At 53.3% G+C, this 23,900-nt stretch overlaps 2 protein-coding genes and 1 non-coding gene across 3 annotated transcripts; 2 read left to right on the top strand and 1 right to left on the bottom strand.

Annotated features, from left to right (window-relative positions):
- The first annotated feature begins 2,081 nt into the window (after nucleotides 1-2,081).
- LOC136965164 (uncharacterized) lies at nucleotides 2,082-3,379 on the top strand. The gene is given in 2 exon segments (XM_067259201.1): nucleotides 2,082-2,516; nucleotides 2,519-3,379. Coding segments are annotated over 2 exon segments (1,296 nt in total).
- A 5,405-nt stretch (nucleotides 3,380-8,784) lies between these two features.
- On the top strand, nucleotides 8,785-8,966 carry LOC136965723 (U2 spliceosomal RNA). The gene has a single exon (XR_010879330.1). It is a non-coding gene; the product is annotated as a U2 spliceosomal RNA (small nuclear RNA).
- Nucleotides 8,967-20,459: 11,493 nt separating this feature from the next.
- LOC136965721 (uncharacterized) lies at nucleotides 20,460-21,218 on the bottom strand (the record flags this gene model as incomplete). Its single annotated transcript, XM_067259914.1, has 1 exon — nucleotides 20,460-21,218. A coding segment is annotated over exon 1 (717 nt), but the record flags the coding sequence as incomplete, so codon positions are not given.
- Between the last annotated feature and the right edge of the window lie 2,682 nt (nucleotides 21,219-23,900).

The raw sequence follows: 23,900 nt of genomic DNA, 5'->3' as shown, positions 1-23,900 counted from the left end.
CTAAGCGTGTCAAAGAGAAAAGCTAGGGAGGGAGGGAGGGAGGGAGGGAGGGAGGGAAGGAGGGAATGTCTGAATGAGTGAGGTTTGGGGGAGAGGGGTTTAGGTTAGGGCTAGGGTTTTTGGGGTGAGGGTCAAAAAACCCTCAAAAGGGGGGGGCCACCCAACAAAGCGGAACAAGCGATCCCTACCAAAAAAACGGGGTGAAAAGGGGGTGTGGGCGGAGCCCTGTCGGCCGGTGGCGTTTTCCCGCCCTTTTAGATATAAAAAAAAAAAAAGTGAGTGACTGAGTGAGTGAGTGACTGAGTGAGTGAGTGAGTGACAGAGAGAGAGAGAGAGAGAGAGAGAGAGAGAGAGAGAGAGAGAGAGAGAGAGAGCTGGCTGACATTCAGCGGGGCCGAGGTGAAAAACTGGAAGGCAATCGGAATGAGTTTTTTATCGCCGTGTCAGTCGACACCAACACGGAGTGGACTGGCTGGAAGGCGCATACGATAAACGCGTAGGGATCTTAATGGAGAATAAGCGATCAATGAAATGGATAAAGTGCGGTAAGGAAAAGAAAAGCCAAGCGGGCGGGCCGAGCCCCTCTGCGGCCCGTGGCGTTTCCGCGCCTTTTTTTTCCCGAGAAGGATGCGGTTCGCCCCGGTTCTCCCCGGTTCGCCCCGGTTCGCCCCCGCGGACGGGTGAGTCAGGGCCAACGGAGGGGTTGGGGGTAGGCCGTTTGGGTCGTTTCAAATCGACGCTCTGGTTCCCCTTCAGGCGCATGGGTGAACAAAGAAATCGAAAGTCCGGGGTCGAGCGGTGTATGGGACACGGCTTGCGATTGCTTTGTTGACTGTGCGGTGGGAAACCAGGTATCGGTCCCCCCTCTCTTTCTCACTACTTTCCCTCTTTTTTCACCACTCGGCTGGAGACGGAGGCCGAATACGTGGCGTGACCGCGGTTCGGCCAAAATCCCCAGCCCAACCACCCCCTCCCCCAGTTGCGGAACACCCCGAACCGGCCCGGAACCCTCCGGTGCCACAGGGCCTGGTGAGAGGCAGGAGGCAGGAAAGCGGGAGGAGGGTGCTAGGTCGTGGTAGACCGGCCCCGAACCCCCCCAGCTTTTCCCAGCACCCCCGCCGACTCCCGGACCCGTCCAGCTGCGGAACACCCAGGACGGGACCGGAAGCCTCCGGTGCCCGCTGGCCCCGGCGAGAGGCAGAGGAGCAAGAGGAGAGGCTAGGTCGTTGTAGACCGGCCCGACCCTCCATTCCCAGTACTCGGCACTCTCCCGGACCCCCATACCCCCCCCTCCCTTGCGGCTGGCCAGACCGCTCGACGAGTCGGGATCGGGATCGTCCTTTCCCGCCAGACTAGACCGGAGGGAGGAAGGAGGGACAGACGGGCAAGAGCCCCACCACCTTCGCCGAGAGCAGGCAGGCCACAGGAGAGTGGCACCCCTAGGGCCAAGCACTCGGGTGGCCTTACCCTGCTCTCAGGTCTCCCTCTGCCCTTCACAGGGAGACTCTCCACCCCAGACCAGACGGGAGGAGGGCCAGGAGCCCCAACACCAACGTTAGGAGCGGGCGAGCCACAGGAGAGTGCCGTCCCTTGGGGACGGGCTACCGAGTGGCCTCAGCCCGCTCTGAGTTTCTCTTCTCCCCCCTTACCCTAGCAGGTTCGGGGGACACGCACCACCACCATCATCATGGCTGCCAGGATGAACCCTGGGGCGATGAGACGGGTGAACGCCGTCAGAGTGACAGTGAAATCCGAGGAGGCTGCCGGGGACGGAGCCACCACAGGATCCACAACCACCGCAACAACGACAGGACAGAAAGACACGACAACCGGAATGACCCGCCTGGAATTCAGCAGAGCCGTACTCCAACGAGGTATGGGCTTTGTGCCGAACGACCTCAACTGCCTGGTGAAACCACCCTCAACCCCCAACACCTTTGAGGTCAGTTTCAAAACACCACAACTGTTAGAGCAATTCTGGACCATGTACCGCCAAAATAAAAATAACCCGCCCTTCAGTCATCTCCACACAGAACCACTTTCAGACAGGGAAAACAAAGTAGTCACCATCCAATTCCATAATGAAGCTGTGCAGGAGTACGACGTGGAGGTTTGGCTGCGCCGCTATGCCCGCGTCAACTCTGGAGCGAGGAGGGTCCTGGACGAGGATGGAGTGTGGAACGGGGCACGGAAATGGCTGGTCCAGCTCACACCGGATCCATCAGCGGTGGGCGGTGTCCAACACATCCCCAGTACCATCAACCTGGGGAACCACAGGGGCACCGTCCACTACTACGGTATGCCCAAATTGTGCAGGACCTGCGGCCACCTTGGACATCTGGCCGCGGCCTGCACAAAGATCATCTGCCGCATCTGTAGAGGGGAACACCCCACGGCGGCGTGCACCCACACACGCCCCTGCAACCTGTGTGGGCTTCAGGGACACCTCTACAGAGACTGCCCCCAGTCCTACGCCAACAAAACCAGGAGACCGGCCACTACCACCACTACGGCAGCTCCACCGACTCCCCCCCCCCCTACCCCTGACCCCCCCAACCCCCCTACCCCTGACCCCCCCCCTTCAGACTCCTCCACACCCCCCCTTTTCATCATTACGGATCCCGACCCGGTTCCTGACTCCCCCACCAACCCCACCCCCGACCCAAAGACCGACATCCTACCACCGGGGGCAGTCTCCCCCCCACCGACACAATTAGGCCTACTGGACCCTCAGACAGACTTACCCATCCCTCTCCAACCGACACCCGTCACGACAAATCAGCCAACATTACAGGACTCTGACTCCACTGACATGACTTCCCCGATATACTTACCCATACGCACCTCCACCCCTGCCGGGTCGGTAACCGTAAGGGAGCCGGCCCTGGTAGGGATTGTCACCCCCCACGACTTACCCCCACATTCCCAGTCACTGTACAACGAGAACAGCAACAACACGCCGCCCACAGACTGGAACCAAGTCGTTCTGAAGAGGAAACGTAAAACCATCACTGCGACCTCCGAAGACGACTCCACCTCGACATCCGACTCCCCCTCCCCCCCGGAACCACCACCAAAGCCTCCAGGCCCCCCCCCTCCTCCCCTTCCCCCACGTCCCCGCCCTTGCCCCAAGTCCAGACGCCAACCCCCCACAGCAGTCTCTGAGCCCACACAGGATCAGACCAGCCAGCCCCGGCCCACCCAAGGACCCTCCGTGCCGGCCGAACCTCCACCACCAGGCAGACGGTGGGGGGACGACGAAGCCGTGAGCAACCAGGGGGAGGTGCCCCATCCGGACTACGCACAGGAGGCCATCAGGAACCTCCAAATCATCGCCACAGGAATCGCCGGACCCGTCAAACCATCACAATCACCATGACCATCACAATAACATCACTCAACACCCGCAGCATGTTACAACAGGAGAAGAGGGCAACCGTTTTCAGACACCTCTCAACACAACCGGCCGACATCTACCTCCTCCAGGAGTGTGCCATTCCCTACAAAGGGATGGATGCACTTCTGGAGGGGGAGTGGACTCGGGGAGACTCTCTCTGGTCAGGTTCCAACACGGCCAGAGCGGACGGGGTCGGGATGTTGGTGGCCAATCCATTCCTCCGACAAACCAGCCATCGAGTCGTCGAGAGCGGGCGGATCCTGGCCGTCGACCTGGAGGTCCGGGGTTCCCCGCTCAGGGTCATCAACATCTACGGCCCCACCAGCGTCGCAGAGAGGGTCTCCCTCTACGCCAAGCTCCGACCTCTCCTGATGACCCCCATGCCAGTAGTGGTAGGGGGCGACTTCAACTGCGCTCTGAGGGACGAGGATCGGAGCAAACCCAGGAAGGACAGATCCACCACAGCACTACAGGACATAATCAACGACTTCTCCCTGGTGGACGTCGGCGGCACCTCCCCCCCAACACACACGTGGGTGAGATCCTCGGGCTCTGCCTCTTCAAGGATCGACATGTTCTTGCTCTCGCCAGGCCTGGGAGTGTGTTCCTTCAAGACCCAGGCGACGCACTTCTCAGACCACAGGATGCTGACCGTGACCCTGCGATGGGAGGGGCCAGCCAGACCAACGAGGGGGCCCTGGAGGATGAACACATCGGCACTCCAGGACCCCTCCACTAGCCACTCCTTCTCCAGGCGCTACCTGGAGTGGAGGACCCTGAAGGAACTATTTACATCCCCGATAGAGTGGTGGGAAATGGTTAAGTCCCGGGTCAAGGGGTTCTTCGGAGGGGTGGGAAGGAGGAAGGCTAGGGAACAAAGGGCCCGTTTTCACCACCACAACGAGGCCCTACAACGCCTTAGCCTCCTCCAACTCAGAGGATTCGACGTGACCCGGGAGCTGTCAGAGACCAAGGAACATCTGGCCACACTCTATCGGGAAGAACAGGAGAGGAAGACCTTCAGGGATAAACTCCGGGGCCTGGAGGAGGAGGAGAAATGCACAAGATCTTTTTTCCGCAGGGCACGGTCCAAACAACAAGGCATCCTGTCCCTCTATAACTCCAGCGGCCAGACCGTCACGGACAGCGACGACATCAGGGAGGTGACCGAGGAGTTCTACGGCCGGCTGTTTGACACCAAGCCGGCAGACGGGGCTCTGGCGGAAACCTTCCTCGACGGTCTGGACCAAATCAAAGAGGGGGGCGAGAGCGAGGAACCAGAGCTGAGCCTGGAGGAGCTCACCCGGGCCGTGCACTCCATGAACACCCGGAAGGCCCCGGGACCGGACGGGATCCCGGCGGAATTCTATCAGGCCTTCTGGGAACTCGTCAAGGGCGATCTGGCCCAGGTCCTCCGGGCAGTCTACAGGGAAAGGAGGCTAGGAGAATCAATGCGACAGAGTACAGTTACACTAATACCCAAGAAGGGGGACCTCAAGGACCTTCGGAACTGGCGCCCCATCAACCTCCTCTGTTCGGACTACAAGATTCTCACGAAGGCCCTCATGTGGCGCTTCCAAACACACCTCCCCACAGTCATCAACCCGGACCAGACCTGCGGCGTCCCCGGAAGGTCCATCAACGACAACTTGCTCCTGGTGAGAGACCTCATCTTCCACTCCCAGGAGCGGAGGTCCCCCTTCGCGCTCCTCTGCCTCGACCAAGAGAAGGCCTTCGACCGGGTAAGCCATGGCTTCCTGCAGGAGGTGCTAGGGAGGATGAACTTCCCACAACACCTCATCCACTGGACCAGGCTCTGCTACAACAACATCACGAGCAGAGTCCTGGTCAACAAACAGCTCACAGACCCCTTTCCTATCCGGTCTGGGGTCAGACAAGGATGCCCCCTAGCACCCCTGCTGTACGTCATCTACCTGGAGCCTTTCCTCCGTAAAATCAGAGCTACACACACCATCCAGGGTTATCACCTCCCGGGGGCCCAGGGAGAGAGGCTTCAGGTGGTGGCGTACATGGACGACATCACCATCGTCGGCACGGATAGTCGGTCCATCGCCGCGGCAACGGAGGTGGTGGACGACTACTGTGCAGCCACTGGCGCCCTGGTCAATCGAGGTAAGAGCGAACTGTACCTGTCGCAACACTGGAAAGAAGCGATGACCACCTCTTTCCCTGTAAAAACAGACAACATCAAGCTGCTCGGAGTCACCTATCAGAACAACGGGAAAGGGACCCTGACCTGGGCCAACACCATCAGTCAAGCCAAGCAGAAGATCGCCCAATGGAGTGCGCGGTCCCTCACAATAACGGGTAAGATCCTGATCCTGAAGGCAATAATCCTCCCCATTCTCCTCTATGTCGGTAGGGTGTATCCCCCGGACAGGGTGACGAGCAAGACCATCGAGCGGCTGATGTTCGCCTTTGTCTGGGGGAGCAACATGGAGCGCTTGAAGAGGACCATCATGTACAGCGCAGAGGAGAAGGGGGGGAAGGGGGTCCCAGACATCCTCAACATCATAAGGGCACAGGGCCTCTCCCAACTGGTCACAAATATCCATAAACCGGACAGGAAGGCAGGAGCCTTTGAGAGGTACTTCGCCACACCCATACTCAGAGCACTCCGTATCACCAACACCACCATCAACCACACTGTGCCCTACTGCTGGGACCCCCCGAAAGTATACAAGGAGTGGAAGAACTTTGCCTTCAGGACGGGTCTGCCCGCAGCCGGCCTGGCCTCCTGGAAATACAAGGACATCATGGCACACATCAGAGGGAAGGACAACATCACACCACCCAAGGCCAGGCCGGCCCTGGACATCCAACAGGTATGGAAAAACATCAGCCACAAATGCATCAGTAATAAGCAAAAGGATTTAAACTGGTCAACTGCTCACGGCTGTCTCCCCACCAGAGAGTTCATGTACAGACGGCACATAGCCCGTACCGAGCTCTGCCCCCACGGTTGCACTGACACTGAAAACATTTACCATCTGTTTGTCAAGTGCACCGTGGCCAGGCGGGTCTGGGCCCTGTTTGTTCCCTCTGTCTCCCTCTACAGGAACATCATCTTGCCTCGCTTGGCGGCGGACGACATCCTGTTCGGTCCTCCGGGAGGCTGCACGACCCCCCGCCTACAACATCAGTGGAGGATCGTCAGCGCCGTCAAGCAGGTGATATGGGAGACAAGGAACATCAGGGTCTACCATAAACAGGACCAACCTCTCACCGTCCAGAGGAGGAGAATCACTCTCCTCCTCAGGGACTACGCCATCCTGGACTTCAAACACCACCCGGACACCGCCAGAGACACATGGGGGGTTGAAAGGTGGAAGGACGTGTCCATCTAGCTCAGCCCCCCATGCCACCACATCGCCACACCAGCTCTGCACTCCGCCCTCCGTCCCCGAAAGCCAGACGGCGTTCCCCGTTCAACACCCTCATCGCCCCCAACACCACCACCTTCCGGGCAGCCACCACTTCACCCGTTCCGGCACCAAGCCCGAAGACCCGGGGGCACCAACACCTGCCCCCAGTACGAGGGTCCGGAGAGGAGAAACCCACCAGGCTCAATGGGAAGTACACGGAACATTACACCTGCACCCCAGTACCCTTCCTCACCCCCTTCCTTCCTCCCCTCTCCACCATCTCCCCCTATCACCTCACAGGGTTCCAGTTGGCCACATCAGCCCAGCAGCAACATCCTCCACCCCTCAAGGACCGGTCAACCCCCCACCCCCCCAGCACATCTGCTGCAGCACCTGGAACCCTCCTCCCTGGACCCCCGAAAAGGACACTACACCCCCCCCCCCCCGGCACAAGGACAAGCCCCCCCCCCCCCCCCCCCCCCCTCATCAAGAAGACTGGCCCCTCCGCCCCCCCCCCCCCTTTTTCACCCATACACCCCACCCTACTTACCCGGACACCACAGGGCACACTGCACCGCACCTGGACTGGGCCCGAACTGCAGCACCCCCAACCATCCCTGGAGGAGGGGATACCCCCTCGAATGGCTCCTCCCGAGGTTTCTTCGAAATTTTCTCTAAAGAGTTTTTGTGAGGAGTTTTTCCTCGCTTTCCTGGAGGGTTTTAGGTTGGCGCAGGGAGTGCCCACACTCTGGTGAAAGTTTTTTTGAGGTAATTGTCATTGGGTGATTATATATGTTTGTGTATTATTGGCATTGGGTGAAATGTGGTGGAAGTGATAACATGTATTTGTAAATACTTGTTTTTAATTTTGGTAAAACCAATAAATACGTAAAATTTTACTAAAGACTTCCGTGGAGGGGAGTGCCGACGAGTGGAACGTGGTATTTTTGGGAGGCTTTGCCCGAGGGAGGGCAGAGCCTGATGGACGTGTGACAAAAGCAGGGTGAGGTTGGCTTTGGGGTTAGGTGCGTGCCTGCGGGTAAGGCAGGTTTTGTCTTTGCTTCTTCTGTAGCTGTTTCAATTCTGTTGCCTTTTCCTTGGCTTTCCGCTTCCGTCCCTGCTTGTCCTGCGGCTTTTGGCCTCGGCTCTCCGCTTCCGTCCCTGCTTGTCCTGCGGCTTTTGGCCTCGGCTCTCCGCTTCCGTCCCTCCTTGTCCTGCGGCTTTTGGCCTCGGCTTTCCGCTTCCGTCCCTGCTTGTTCTGCCGCTTTTGGCCTCGGCTTTCCGCTTCCGTGGTTTCGGCCGTTCTTGGTGTGGTGACCGAGCGGCCCAGGTGGTGCACGGAGGGTCCGCGCGCGGGGGGCGTCCGATAATGCGGTCATCGCTTCTCGGCCTTTTGGCTAAGATCAAGTGAGTATCTGTTCACATCGAGCAGATATTGACCCGCCCCCGTCGATACCGGATCGCCTGATAGGGATCCGGTGACGGGGGTGGGTCGGAGCGGTTGTCTGCCTGGGGGTTTCGGCCCCGACGCCAGACGGGGACTTGTCCCCTTTTCAGAGCGTTGGGTGCTTCGGCTCCCAACGTTGCTGGTAACCCAGAGGCGGGCCAGGCCGCCGGAGGGAACCAACGGTTGGACGGACGGAGGGCCGGACTACCAGGATTTGGAATCCTCGCAAGAGGATAGGAAAATCCTCGCCGAAGGGCAGCCTGGGAGAAGTGGCGAAGGGATGGTGCCTTCCCAGGGGCCGTCGCGATAGAGGGCAGAGGGCCAGTCGCTCGACTCCACTGGCGAGGACGACTGGGAGGAGAGCGCGACGGGGACTTTGGGGCGAAAGCCTCAACCCCCGCCAACCTTGGACTCCCGCTTGTACCCCTAGGGGGTAATTGAAATGTGCGCCCCCTTGTGGGGCTTTTGTCCTGTACCCCCTTGTGGGGATCCTGTATGTTTTGTCTGTCTTTGTTGATTGTCTTTTATTCTGAAATGGTTTTAAAAGTTGATAAATACTTCTTTTTCTAAAAAAAAAAAAAAAAAAAATCTGTTCTTATCAGTTTAATATCTGATATGTCCTCCATGCGAGGACAACAAATTAAACGGATTTTTGCAACAGGGAGTCGGAACAGGGGCTCGCTCCGTCCGCTCCGCGGCCCGGTATTGCAGCATCTCCGGGAAGGGTGCAATCTTTCTAAGCGTGTCAAAGAGAAAAGCTAGTGAGGGAGGGAGGGAATGTCTGAATGATTGAGGTTTGGGGGAGAGGGGTTTAGGTTAGGGCTAGGGTTTTTGGGGTGAGGGTCAAAAAACCCTCAAAGGGGGGGGGCCCCCAACAAAGCGGAACAAGCGATCCCTACAAAAAAACGGGGTGAAAAGGGGGTGTGGGCGGAGCCCTGTCGGCCGGTGGCGTTTTCCCGCCCTTTTAGATATATAAAAAAAAGTGAGTGACAGAGAGAGAGAGAGCTGGCTGACATTCAGCGGGGCCGAGGTGAAAAACTGGAAGGCAATCGGAATGAGTTTTTTATCGCCGTGTCAGTCGACACCAACACAGAGTCGATTGGCTGGAAGGCGCATACGATAAACGTGTAGGGATCTTAATGGAGAAAAAGCGATCAATGAAATGGATAAAGTGCGGTAAGAAAAGAAAAGCCAAGCGGGCGGGCCGAGCCCCTCTGCGGCCCGTGGCGTTTCCGCGCCTTTTTTTTCCCGAGAAGGATGCGGTTCGCCCCGGTTCGCCCTGGAAAGTGTAAGAAGTGTAAGGAGATCGGGCATGTCTTCGCGGAGTGCCCGAATGGGAGAGCCTGCAACTCTCCCACCTGTTCAGAGACTGTCCTCAGTCCTTTGCAAACAGGCTCAGGGCGGCCAGGGCGCCTGTGGAGCCTGTGGTGGAGGAGGTGGAGGCAGAGAGGGAAGGCCAGGGGAAGGAGGGGGCGGCCCCAGTTTTAGACCCTGTTTTAACATCGGTTTTAACCCCTGTTTTAACACCCCTGAGCCAGGAAACGGAGGAGGTGGAAGTAGGACCGGGAACGGGAGCAGAGGAGGGAAGTAGGGGGAAAGGATCAGTGGAGACTACTTCCACCTCCTCTTCGAACACCAGCACCAGCGAAGGGGATTTTATCCAGTGCGGGCAGAATTTTATGGGGAAGCGGCCCAGATGTCTGTCCTCTGACATCGATCCTGCCGTGACAGGGAGGCCTGAAGTGAGCTCTGGGGAGTCAGATTCCTCCCCTAGGGTATTTCCTTCGAACTCTCCTAACCAGCTGGAGTTTTTAGAAGTGGAACTCACCTCCACCCCCAAGGAGAGTAAAGGCCTCCCCCAAACCAAGAAGAAAAAAGAAATGAAGAGCGAGGAGGTAAGTCTCCCCATTTTATCCTGATTGTGTTTTATCAGTTTTATGCCTTGTGTTTAGGGGACTGCGACGCCACACGCTGCCCAGCACTGGCGACGGCCCCATCCAGAGAACAAGTGACGACAGCCCGGGACGGCCCCTGGATGGGGCCCCACCTCAGAATCCAAGAGCGGACCCAAAAGGACCTGAGGACGCCAGTGCTTTTTAAGTCTTCCCCGTGTTTATGGCTTTTTAAGATTTTTTTAAGGAGGCTTGAATTTGTTGCTTTTACCGTTTTGACCCACAGTTGCTCTGTTTCCTCTCTCGTGCAGGGATGCGGGGAGGCCGCTCGGACCCTTCCTGCTCTGCTGGGCGGGTGCCGGACCCTCCCCTGGACGGAGGCCCATGAGATCCTCCCGGCCAGAGCCGTCAAGCACTCCCGGGGCACGTCGACTACATCTAGGCGCCCACGGTCGACTCAGGGCGGAGAGGAGACTGTGAGGTGGCCCGCCCTGGGAGTGCAGCGCCGTCCGGGACCTGTGTTTCCAAGCGGGGCCCCTAGAATCCCGTGCCTGCCGGCGGGGGAGGTCCGGGTGGGCCGGAGCCTCTCCGACAGCTCTGGTCCACCCCACCGCAATGCAAAAGACTCTTTGGACCTCCGGAAACCGGTCGGCAGGGAAGCGCGTGGAGAAGGCCACCCCGGCAGCGGCGGTACTGGTTGCAGGGACCCGAGGGTGGCACTTCCCACGCGCCATTCGGCGGGGGCCCCCACACGCACGAAGTGGTCCGGACGGCAGCGGCCTGGCTGCGCTGGAACAGCTGCCACGGTTGAGGATCTCCGCTGGGCCCTTGAGGGGGGGGGTTGCGGGCCCGCTTGGCGGAGGGGGGAGTGGACCGCCCGGGCGGGCTCGCCTCGTTCCTGTACGGGAGAGGAGCAGAGCTTTTAAACGCACACAGACAAACACGCGTAGTGTTTTTAAAGACACTTTTGAAAATGTTTTCTCCTTTTAAAAATGTACAATGTTTTTTTCTTTTATGGCCTTTTAAACACTGTGGTATGCACACAAGATTCATTTTTAAGCACTTTTAAACCCGTAATTGATGCAGAGCTTTTAATGAAGATACACCAGTGTTTTTACTTTCTACAATTGTTTTGCCAGTTTTGTACATTTTAAAAAGTAATGATAATTTTTAAGCAAAGAAAATAGGAGAATGTTTTAGTGTCTTGTTTAATGGAAATTTGTCAACGGTTATGTAATAATAAAAAGTTTCAAAAGAAAAATCTGTTCTTATCAGATCGAGACAGCGATAAAACGACGGTGAGACGACGGTGGCCGAGGACGGTGGTGCGGCGGTGGCGGCGGAGTGGCGGAGAGCGGAGTTGCGGTGATGGCCGGTGGCGGATCGGAGGGCGGAGTCGGTGGTGCCAGTGATCGGGGCCGAGCGGTGTATGGGGCACGGTCACTGGCGGAGGAGAGAGGAGAGGCGAGCGGGGCCCAGGGCGGAAGGGTCGACGGAGCTGCAGGGGTCAGCGGGACGCCCGCGCCTGCAGCTAGCGTTACGTCCGTGGCGGACTGCGTCGGGGTACCCGGCGCCAGTACCGGCGGCAGGGGAGCGACGGGAGTGTTTGGCGGAGCGGCGGTCGGAGACGGCGGCGCACCGGGGAGCGGAGCGGCGGCGGAGCGCCAGGCGGCGGCGGTGTGCCCGGTGGCAGCGGGGCGCCAGGCGGAGGGGCCGGGGACGGGGCCAGGAGGCTGCGTCGCCCGGAGCAGGGGATGAAGGATTCCCTCAGGTTCATCTGGAAAGATCCTGCTAACAAGAGGCTGGTGAGGGATGATTTCACCAGGGGGGTGGTGATGGGGCTGCTGCGGCTCACCCCGGCCGAGGTCCTGTGCCTCCAGGACAACGTTCCTGAGAGGGGGTTCGATTTGACCCTGAAAACGGGGCCCATAGCTGCATCTGTCCTGGCCAGGTGCAGGGCTCTGGGGCAGCAGAAGCCCCTGAGCCACTACGAGGTGGTGGACCTGGCCAGGCAGAACCTCCGGGTGGTCACAGTGACCATGTTCAGCCCCCACGTGCCTGAGCAGGCGATCGTCGCCACCCTGGCGAGGTACGGGACGGTCGTCTCGGCGGCCAGGCCCGTCAGGGATGTTTTCGGGTTTTGGGTCGGCAGGAGGCAATTTCAGGTCCAGCTGGGGGAGGATCCGGAGGGCGTGGACGGACTCAGCCACCCCCCGGCCTATTTCACCGTGGGGGCCGACCGGGGGTATCTCTATTACCCCAGGCAGCCCCCCAACTGCCGGAGGTGCCGAGCGGTGGGGCACACTGAGTCCGCCTGCCCGGGGCCCCGCTGCAGGGGGTGCGGGGTGGAGGGTCACCTGCTGCGGGACTCCTCCGCCCCGAAGACCTGCAACGCCTGTGGGGAGCGGGGGCACGTGTGGCGGGGGTGCCCGACGAGGGCGCGGTCGTACGCTGCCGCAGCAGGGGGGCCTGGGGGGGGCCACGGAGGAGGAGCAGCAGCAGCGGGCGCGGCGGTCGGCGGGCCCGGCGGCGGAGGCCCGGGCGGACGAGGAGCCGGGGACGTCGGAGGTGCCGGCCGACCCGGGCGTGTCGGGCGCCCCGGGGGCTGCGGTCAGCGTGGCGGTTCCTGCTCCGGGGGAGGACGGGGGGGGACTGTTGGCGCTGGTGACGGCCCTGGACGAGGTCCCGGCGGCGCAGGACCCCCCCGGCCCCCTGGGGGGCGTGTTCGAGGCCCTCTTTTCTGGGCAACCGGGGCCCGCGGAGGGTGGCACGGTGGAGCGGGTCGAGGCGGAGGAGCAGAGCGGGCTGGAGCCCCTGCGGCGCCTCCAGCGGCCCGGGACCCCGGTGGAGGGGGTGGGGCAGGGGGGCCCCAACCCGATGCCGGCGTCCTGGGCGGAAATGATGGAGGCTGAGGAGTCGGAGGGGACGGAGTCGGAGGGGGACCTCTATCAGTTATAGGGTTCACAAGGGTGGTTTTGGGGTTTCTTTACTTTTTTGGGTGGTTAATGGCGGTCACTGTGGGCGCTTTTAACGTCCGGGGGCTTAGGGACAGGGTAAAGCGGGCGGGGGTGTTTTCTTTTTTGGGGGGTTTGGATTTCACATTTTGTTTTGTGCAGGAGGTGCACTTGAGGGACCGGGGGGACGCTCGGGATTTCACGTGGGAGTGGGGTAGGGGAGGGGCCGTGTGGAGCGTGGGTGGGGTTCATTCTTCGGGGGTGGGGATTTTGTTTGGGTCGGGGGGGGTCCGGGTGGAGGGTTCTTTTACGGTTATGCAGGGGAGGGGGATCGGGGCGGACATCACGGTGGGGGATTTTAAAATGCGGGTGGTTTGTGTTTACGGTCCCCAGGGGAGGGTGGAGATGGAGGAGCTGGTGGAGAGTGTGGCTCCCCATTGCGCCACCAACAGGGCGCTGGTGGTGGGGGGGGATTTTAACTTGGAGTTAGGGGGCACGGGTGAGGGTAGTGTAGGGGCCTGGAGGGCGTTATTCGAGGGGCACGGGCTGGTGGATGGGGGTGGGCGCACTACCCCACGTTTGGATGGTCCCACGTGGCGTAATTCCCGTGGGGTCCAGAAGCGTATAGATTATGTCTTCTTGCCGAGGTCCTTGGGGCCGGTGTCGGGGCGGGTGCTCCCCGTCTTCTTCTCCGACCACGATGGGGTCCTGCTGACTGTCCGGGCCTGGGTGCCGGTCTTTGGCCCGGGGTACTGGCGACTTAACCTGGGGGTCCTGGAGGAGCAGGCTTTCTGCGACTCCGTGGGCCACTTCTTTCAGGGCCTCAAGCCCCTCTTCGCAGGGGTGGTCGAGTGGTGGGAGACTGCTAAGGCCCACTTGCGGGACTTTATCCAGGGGCACTGCAGGAGGGAGGCGAGGGCCCAGAGGGCGGAGACCGCGGCGCTGCAGAAAGAGCTGGAGCACTCCTGGGGAAACCAGGGGGTGTCCCCCGACGTGCAGCGTTGCGCCGCTCTCAGGGCCCTGTTGAGGGCCATCCACGAGCGTTAAGCTCGCACTTTCCTCCTGAGGATGCGTCAGAAGTTTGTGGAGCAGAACGAGACGTGCTCGGCCTCCTTCTTTGCCTCGGTCAAGGAGGTGAAGGGGAGGTCAGTGTTTTCGGGAGTGAAGGACCCGCATGGTAGCAGGGAGTCAGGTGGCTGAGCGGTGAGGGAATCGGGCTAGTAATCCAAAGGTTGCCAGTTCGATTCCCGGTCATGCCAACTGACGTTGTGTCCTTGGGCAAGGCACTTCACCCTACTTGCCTTGGGGGAATGTCCCTGTACTTACTGTAAGTCGCTCTGAATAAGAGCGTCTGCTAAATGACTAAATGTAAATGTAGCAGAGCCTGCCCGTATGGTGGAGGTCGCCACCGACCACTACACCACTGTGCGTTCTTTAGTGACAGGGAGGTAGATGATGCAGGTTAGAGGCCAGGGATCCGGTACTGGGCCTAGACCAGACGGCCCTGTATTCCGAGTTGGTACGGGGTGGCTGTGCGCCGGTCGCAGGGGTTAAAGCAACAACAAAATCCTGAGTCTGAACTTTTTTTTGTTGGGGTGAGGGAGAGGGGGGTGTCGTCCTGTGGCGTGGACACATTCGCAGGGTAAAAAATAAATAAATAACATTTAGAAATGAATGATTGCAGATTATGGTGGGACTTTTGAAACTGCATAACCAAGACAGGTCAGCAATAGTATTCCACCTCACTACAATATGGTACTAACACATGTAGCATTTATGATTTATTTTTATATCAAGTTTAGCTGCTAAGCTTTGTCCTTCAAAGGTTACAAGCTGACCTACAATCACATGGTGACATGTTATAAGGGTATGTGAAATTCAGTCAGTGGAAGAAGATTTGCAACCATTTAATTGAGGATATATGAAAAAGGACCCGTTAAAGTGCAACAGTGAACTGTAGACAATACTTTACTTTAGTATATTGCAACATTTTGAACAAACTACTTTGTTCAAAAGAAATAATCGTAAATTAAATACTAGGAAATTAATAGAAAATATATCAATAAAATAATTAAAACAAAACATTCAAATGTAACTGGTAACTTCACTGTTGGGAAATAAATACAAAACAGAAAACACACACATTGATCTATTTCTTTCTCTTTTAGTGGATTTTGAGTCATCAGAACTCAGAACTGCCTTTTTGCAGAGGCAGTTGAGGCTGGTGCAGAGGAGGTAGGGGGGGCTTTGGCTACATAGCTACATACATTTGGCTAGATACATGCGTATCTTCAGGTCACACACACGGTCAGTTATTGATGCCGGTACATCAGCTGTGGTTGTTGCTCCCGGTAACAGAGTTGTGTGTTGGAGAGCGCGAACAGCTGCTCTATGAGCAGGGTCTAGCTCATGACGTCCAAGTACTTTTTTACCGCTAGTTGCATAACTTAGCTTTCTCGAGCACAGAGTGCAGAAGCAAGCACCTGCTTCTCTTAACTTTTTACACCAGCTACCAAAAGGCTTACTGTCCTTCCCTATCTCTTCTACCCATGCCCAGCACCATTTATTTTTCAACCCTTTATCAACTAGGAGGGCATCTTCCCCAGGATTCATGAACTTGCTCTCCATCCTACTCTCCTTCGGTGTGACGTCTCTCTACTCGAGCATCTACGCAGCATAGGCAGAGCGATAGAGAGCGAAGTCGGTGGTTGAAGCACATTTTCCCAAGACCCGCCCCAATCTACTTCTGATTGGCTAATAATGTTATTTTGAGAGCGGGAGAGTTGTGCTCCTTTTATTGGCAGACAAACTCATAAACTCCAAAGTGATGGTGACGATATCGAAACGTGTTTAAAATAATAATAATTTAAGACTTTTTTACACAGCCAAACGCCGCACGCCGGAAATCCGGCACAGTGCCGTAATACTTTAATCCCTGCGGTCAACCAGACCGTGGCGGGTATCCCCACCACGGTCTGGTTGTCTGTACAACTGCCTGTTATGCTCGGTCTCAAAGACTTGAATTGACTGCGTTTGCACAAAGGCCTGCCGTTGCGTGAGATCATGCACCGTCATGGCCTGGCACGGGTTTTTGTGTGGGAGGGTCACTGTGTTTTGTGTGCGTGGCCCCCTGTTAGTGGCCGTCGCATGATGTTTCCTGCCCTTGAGCTATGATGCCTGCCCCTTATGGGAGCCTTGTGTTTTTTTGTTCATTTTTAATTATTTGTGGGTGTGTGGGGCTTGGGGTATGGTGGATGGGATGGGAAGAGGTGATTGTATGGATTACGGTGTAGCATTGGGTTCTGGTTGGACTGTGTGGGTTGGGGTGAGTGGGGTTTTGGCCCCGCGCCCTTCTTGTTTTAGTGTCCGATGTGAATAAAACTAAAAAAATAAATAAATATCTGTTCTTCTCGAACGAATACTGTCTAAGACCCGTCCTTGTCGATACCGGATCGCCTGATAGGAATTTAATTGAGTTTAATGTGTTTAATCTGAATTCGGTTTATTCGCCATGTATGTTATCAAATCAAATCAAATTTATTTGTATAGCCCTTTTTACACGCAAGCATGTCACAGAGGGCTTCACATATGCCCATAGAACTGCCCCTCAACCAACCTAAACCCTCAAGGAAGACAAGGAAAAACTCCCAAAAAACTCTCAACAGGAGAAAAATGGAAGAAACCTTGGGAGGAGCAATTCAGAGAGGGATCCCCTCCTCCAGAGACGGTTGGTGAGAGAGAGGAGCAGAACACAGGCTAAACATAGTCATACAGTGTCGGTGGGTTTTTAAAACACCAAAATCCATTGTTCAACTTTATAGATGTAGGACAGGACCGGGAGACCGACGACCAGGCAGGTGCTGACAACTCAAACCCCCCACACCACAAGGGATGTGTGTGGGGGGGGGACAGAGAGAGGAGAGCAGGGATTAGAGGATGCCAGGAGCAGATAACAGTTACAGTCATAATAGAATGAGATCCCCACCGGTCAAGTGTGGACTGGTGCAGCAATTTAACAGAGCAAAAAAGGGGAATTTGATGCAACCCCACACACCAAGACAGCGACAGCCCCCCCCATTTGGAACATGAAATCTGTTCCAGGGGAAGAGAACTCTAAAATAAGTTATACTTATAGAATAAGGATGGAAGCAACCCGTCCCCCATTGCCTCCAACTAGTAACATACTTACCTTTAACAGTCGTAGAATTGACTAAACAATAACGTTTTTAACCTAATTTTAAATGTCGAAACAGTATCAGACTCCTTAATTGAGACGGGTAATTTGTTCCAGAGAAGAGGTGCTCTATATGAGAACGCCCTACCTCCAGCTGTTTTTTTCTTAACTTTGGGAACCACCAGATAGCCGGCATCTTGAGATCTAAGTGTCCTTGCGGGGCAATAGGGTGCAAGGAGACCGGAGAGGTACAGTGGTGCCAATCCATGCAGAGATTTGTATGTTAGTAGTAGAACTTTGAAGTCAGCTCTGGCTTGGATAGGGAGCCAGTGTAGAGAGATAAGAGTAGATGTTATGTGATCAAACTTTCTTGATCTGGTCAATAGTCTAGCAGCAGCATTTTGCACCCGCTGTAAATTTTTTAGGTGGGTAATTGGGAGGCCAGAGAACAACACATTGCAATAGTCCAATCGGGACGTAACAAATGCATGTATTAGTTTTTCGGCATCGTCCTTTGAGAGAAATTTTCGTATTTTGGCAATATTACGTAGATGGAAAAATGCAGTTCTGGTAATTTGCTTAATATGGTACTCAAACGAAAGGTCTGGGTCCATTGTGACTACTCAATTTTTTACTAGCTGGCTTTGAGAGACTTTGACGCCGTCTAGGTCTAAGGTCAGATTGGGAAAATTATTTCTATATGTTTTAGGACCGAAAATTTGAACCTCGGTTTTATCCGAATTTAGAAGAAGGAAATTTGCAGTCATCCAAGCTCTCAACCTAGAAACACATTTTTCCATAGCATGTGGAAATTCTCCAGACTTTATAGACATATATAGCTGAGTATCATCTGCATAACAGTGAAAATTTACCCCAGAGCTTCTAATTATGTTTCCTAAAGGCAGCATATAGAGAGAGAATAACAGAGGGCCTAGAACTGAACCCTGTGGTACTCCGTATTTTACAGTGGAGCTCCTGGATGAGCAGCCATCATAGTGGACATATTGTGATCTATCAGATAGATACGATCTAAACCACTGAAGTGACGTACCAGAAATCCCAACATAGTTCTCCATACGTTCCAAGAGAATCTCATGATCCACCGTGTCAAAAGCTGCACTTAGGTCTAAAAGAACCAGGACAGAGATAGAACCCGCGTCAGAGGCTAACAGTAGATCATTGACTACCCTGGCTAATGCAGTTTCAGTGCTGTGGTGGAGACGAAATCCAGACTGGAGGGGTTCATAAAGCTGATTTGAGGAGAGGTGCTCAGTGAGCTGTTGTGCCACAGCCTTCTCTAAAATTTTGGAGAGAAATGGCAAATTTGAAATTGGCCTGTAGTTGCTAAGACAACCTGGATCCAGGTTTGTTTTTTTTAGAAGGGGCTTAATAATAGCCTTGTTTGAAATCGATGGGGACTTGGCCAATTACAATAGATTCATTAATAATACTAAGCATGGGTGGTCCAATAATAGGGAGAAGTTCCCTACAGAGTTTAGCAGGGAGGGGATCGAGAAGGCAGCTAGTGGGTTTCGAGGAGTCTATCAGCTTGATGAACGCTTCCATAGAAATAGGGTTAAAGTGAGTGAGAGCCTCAACATGCAGCATGCTTGGTATAGGGGAAAGTTCAGTGTTGATGGCCACTCCTCCAGGACTAGTCTGTAGTTTGTCCCTTATTGCATAGATTTTTTGGTCAAAGAAATCTAAGAAATCATTGGGAGAGAAATCTGAACTAGCACAGAGTGTACTTTTCTTAGTGAGACTTGCAACAGTATCAAATAGGAACTTAGTGTTGTGTTTGTTCTTACTAATCAACCTAGAGAAATAATCCGATCTGGACCTGATGAGGACATGCTTGTACTCCATTAGGCTGTCCTTCCAGGCCAGGTGGAAAACCTCCAATTTAGTGGTACGCCACTTATGTTCTAGTTTTCTAGTGGACCTCTTAAGAGTGCGGGTTTCCTCTGAATACCATGGAGCCAGTTTCTTGTCCTTTCTTTTCCTTGGTTTGAGAGGGGCAACAGAGTCTAGGGATAGCTGAAGAACCAAATTCAGATCCCTCGTTTTAGTATTTAATGATTTATTTGGGACGTCAAGGACTTCTAGTGCAGCGGGCAGAATATTAGCCAGTTCCAGAGCTGTTTGGGGTTATGCAGCGGCTAGTAAAAATATTCTTAGTGCCTCCAAGGCTCTGGCAGAGGTCCATTTTGAAGGTGACCAGGCAATGGTCTGATAATATAGGATTGTGGTGGTGGACAATGACGTCACTAATCTTAATTCCCCGCGTGAGAACTAAATCCAATGTATGCGAGTGAAGATGGGTAGGTTTGGAAACCACCTGAGTGAGACCTGTGGAATACATTAGAGCAGTAAAGGCCTTACTTAAAGGATCTTTTGGGTCATCCACCTAGAATGTTAAAATCACCCATAATCAAGACGTTATCAGTATATGTCACAAGATCAGCACTAAAATCTGCAAATTCCTCCAGGAAGAGGGAATACGGGCCGGGGGGCCGGTATAGAGTAACTATACAAAATGAGGGAGGGGGGCCAGGAGTAGTATCATTATTCCTTTTTAAAATGGTTGGTGGTTTCATGCAAATTATTTAAAATGATTTAAAGGTATTTACAGATTTTAGGTTGAGGTTGAAGCTAGCTTTATATATCATAGCAACACCACCACCTTTCTTTGATACACGAGGGATGTGTGAGTACGCAAAATCCGGAGGCGATGCTTCATTCAGGGGGGAATATTCATCAGGTTTTAACCAGGTTTCGGTGAGTCCAATCAAGTCCAGGCTGTATTCAGACATTAGATCATTAATCAAAACGGCCTTTGTGGATAGAGATCTGATGGTTAGGAGCCCAACATTCCAGTATGGGTTTTTGGCAGATTTAGACGTAGATAATTCTTCTGAGAAGGTGGCACTGTCATCAGAAAACTTAGTAGGAAGCGCAACGGGGGAGCAAGGCTGAATACATATTAAATTTGTATAATTCCTAATACTTGAAGGCCGAAATTTAGAGAAAGGGCGGGGGACCGACACCGTCTCAATGGGAGAAACGACATCAGCAACCCCACTGACTACACTACAAGCTAGGCTATCGGGCCCCCAACAGCTCACAGCATACCTATCAGACTCTCTAAGAGACTGTAGCCCGGCTTGTTCTAGTGAGTGTCAGGCCTGCTCTAAAATAGCTTCAATATTCCTAGACAATAGGAAAGCACCTCTCCAGCTCGGATGGAGCCCGTCACTTTTCAACAAGCCAGGTTTGGCCCAGAAACGAGACCAATTATCTACAAATCCTAAACCCTGTTCTGAACAGAAGCGAGCCAACCAGCGGTTAAGAGAGACAAGTCTGCTGTAGATCTCGTCAGTCCCCCTAACAGGTAGTGGGCCAGAGACTATTACTCGATGCCGACACATCTTTTGAGCAAGGTCACATGCCCGAGCTATATTAACCTTCGTGACCTCTGACTGCCTTAGCCTAACATCATTGGTGCCGACATGAATGACAATATTCTCATACCTATCATCAGTGCGTGCGCCATGTGCCTTAGCTTGGGCCTTTGCCTTAGCCCTAGTGCTAGCCAGTACCCTGAGATTAGCTTCTATGTCGGTAGCTCTGGCCCCAGGTACACAGTAAACTGTCGCTGGTTGCTCCAATCTAATGTTACGAGTGATGGAGTCACCGATCACTAACGTCTGAGGAGTCCCACTCCCACCATGCTGCAAAGGTGAAACCGGTGGGGCTGATCTTGAGTCCTCCCTAGCGCTAGGACTCCCTGCCAGTGATGTTGCGCCAGTCGCATCTAAAGTTACTAGCATACGTTCTTCCTCAAGCGACTGAACGCGACTCTCTAACAGAGTCAACTTTTCGAGCAAAATGACACATGTAGGACAATGTGAGTGGGTGTGAGACATTATAGTTAACTTACGTTAATAGTTTATGCCAGCCAAGGAAATCCGTCAAGAGCGTTGAGTTGGCTAGTTCAACAGGAACAGTAGTGTCGGGCTCCAAGGAAGAAATCCGCGAAGAAAGCCGCGCCGAGTAAACCTATAAGTAAGATAGTAAATGTATAGGTTAAATCGGGAAGGACAAAATAAATGAATAAATTAAGTAATATATATATTCGATTAACAGGGAGCAAGAACAAAAGCTTGTATAACATCCACCTATGTTATACAAACGGCAGCATATTGCGACAACTTTACCGCATACAAAAACAAAGTGAAGCATTTTATTTTAACCGTTGGGCTGTCTCAGACCCCCCACATTGCAAAGGTTAAAAGAAAATTATTTGTATTTGTTTTTGTATTGGGTAAAAATGGGTAAACACAACGATGGTTCGTTATGAACCTTTGGGTCATGTGACCCGAAGGCACAACACAAGGGTTAAGGCCTAATTGAGCCTAACACTGCCATTGTTTTAGCACGACTTAGCACCTGTTTTCTGAAGTCGCCCAACAACTCACCTATCAACACTCAACCAAGGTAGGTAAAGAATGGGGAATTGTAATATTCAATCAAAAAAAATTACATTGGGACTAGGCTCTGGCTGGGTTAGGTTTAGGGAAGGTCTCACCCCATTGCTGGGTTGGAGTTGCACTGGCACTAGTCCGCTATGTTCATGTTAAATGATTACCCCAAGATAAATAAGTGAATATTCTGGCACTTGCCAAAAGACTCAGATGTGTCAGGGTATAAAATGAGGCGGCAAACATTTTGAATGCGTGAGACCTTGGTTGAGAGATTTGTGAGAGATCGAGAAAGTTAGTTACTTGTGTGCCATTAGCGAAATCCTGTTTTGTTCATTTGTCTGTGTGGTGTGTATAAAATATATGTTATTAATATTAGCTTTAGTGTACTTTATCGTGCTGCCTTAGTTTAGTTCATTGTGTGTTTCCATAGGTAGTTTATATTCAGTATTAGTTATACTTAGTCATTTAGCAGACGCTCTTATCCAGAGCGACTTACAGTAAGTATAGGGACATTCTCCCCGAGGCAAGTAGGGTAAAGTGCCTTGCCCAAAGACACGTCATTTTCCACTGCCGGGAATCGAACCGGCAACCTTCTGATTACTAGCCCAATACCCTAACTGCTCAGCTGTCTGACTAGAGTTTGTAGTAGGCCTAGTGCTAGCTGGAGAAATGCAGAATAGGGCCAACAAGAGACAAAGGTCCTTTATGTGGGAGCACTTTGATATGGTCTCCCCTAACAAGGTGCAGTGTTTGCAATGCTCTATGCATTTGTGATATTGTAACAATACCTCTTTAATGTTAAGGCATCTGTATGCTAAGCACCCAGGGCTGGCCAACCCACCTGCACCCAATGCAGAGTATGCTGCTGGGAGGCCTGCGGTCCTACCACGAGGTATGATTGCTTACACAATACAGTTATATAATGTTCAGCAGTTGTACATAATTATATATGTATGAAAGTTACAATACAATTAATATGTTAAATGGTAATACATATTCAAACGATTATTTGTCTTGACAGCCAGGAAACAAGCACTTGATAATGCACTGGTGGAGATGGTAGAGAAGGATTTACAGACGTTTTCTGTGGTGGATGAGGGCTTCAGAGTATTTGTTGGGCTGGATCCAGCCTACACTCTAACAAGAAGAGCGTTAAAGATCATTGGGCCTCATTCTCGAACATTTTCTGAAGTTTCTTCTGGAATGTTTCTTACGGGCTTCTGAAAAACAACGTAAGAAAAAGACATCCGTCTTGAGCCTTTTCTTGAAGGTGGCGAGACAGTCAGTGTCCCTGATGGAGGTGGGGAGTTGATTCTACCATTGGGGGGCCAGACAGGAGAAGAGCTTGTGTTATAAGGGCACGCAACAGCAGTGACGTGTGCAGTCAGAATCGACACAATTAGGAAAGCAACAGGAACGTAAGTTATGTCCAAGCGAAAAGCAATTGTGCCATATTGTATGCCTAGGGTGCACACTCGTCCCTTTAAAAAGGTCGAGTGATCAGTGATAATTGGATGGCCTGGTTGAATTTATATGATGTTCAAGTGCAAGTTAATGGTTCTATTTGTCAAGTGCAATGGTTTTATTTGTCACATACAACATCATACGTTTAAACATACAATAAACATCATGTTTATTGTATGCACCTTCCTGCCAAAGCAAATTCCTTGTCTGTGCAAACTGTCATGGCGAATAAATCCCATTCTGATACTAGTAAGATGAGCAGTGGAATTGTTCTCCACTGGATCTAACAGTGTGCACACTAAGCAAGGTAAATGATTATAATTATTTTAATCCGAGGATGTCTGTAGAGCTGATGTGAACGCAATCATTAACAATTTCTCACAAATTCATTAACACTTCTAACATGGAGAGTTTACTTAAATGCGTTTGCACATCTTGTGTTTTTTTTAAGGAATCACATTTGAGACAACTCTGGGCGATTTACGACTGCTATTTCGAGTTCGGAAATTCTACTGAAGTTCAAAACAAATCCCAGATGAGAAAACTTTCATGAATGCCAAATGTTTTCCTAAATCCAATTCAGAAGAAATTCCTTCTTAAATTCTTAACTGCGTTCGAGAATGAGGCCCAATGAGTGTGAGAAATACCACACCAAGGAGAAGGTGACAGCTGAGCAGTTTGTGGACCTCCAATAACATGGAT

Source organism: Osmerus mordax, chromosome 21, assembly GCF_038355195.1.
Source record: "Osmerus mordax isolate fOsmMor3 chromosome 21, fOsmMor3.pri, whole genome shotgun sequence".
Classification (NCBI taxonomy): Eukaryota; Metazoa; Chordata; class Actinopteri; order Osmeriformes; family Osmeridae; genus Osmerus; species Osmerus mordax.
The sequence above is the reverse complement of the archived record's forward strand: the minus strand, read 5'-3'. Positions and strand labels throughout refer to the sequence as shown.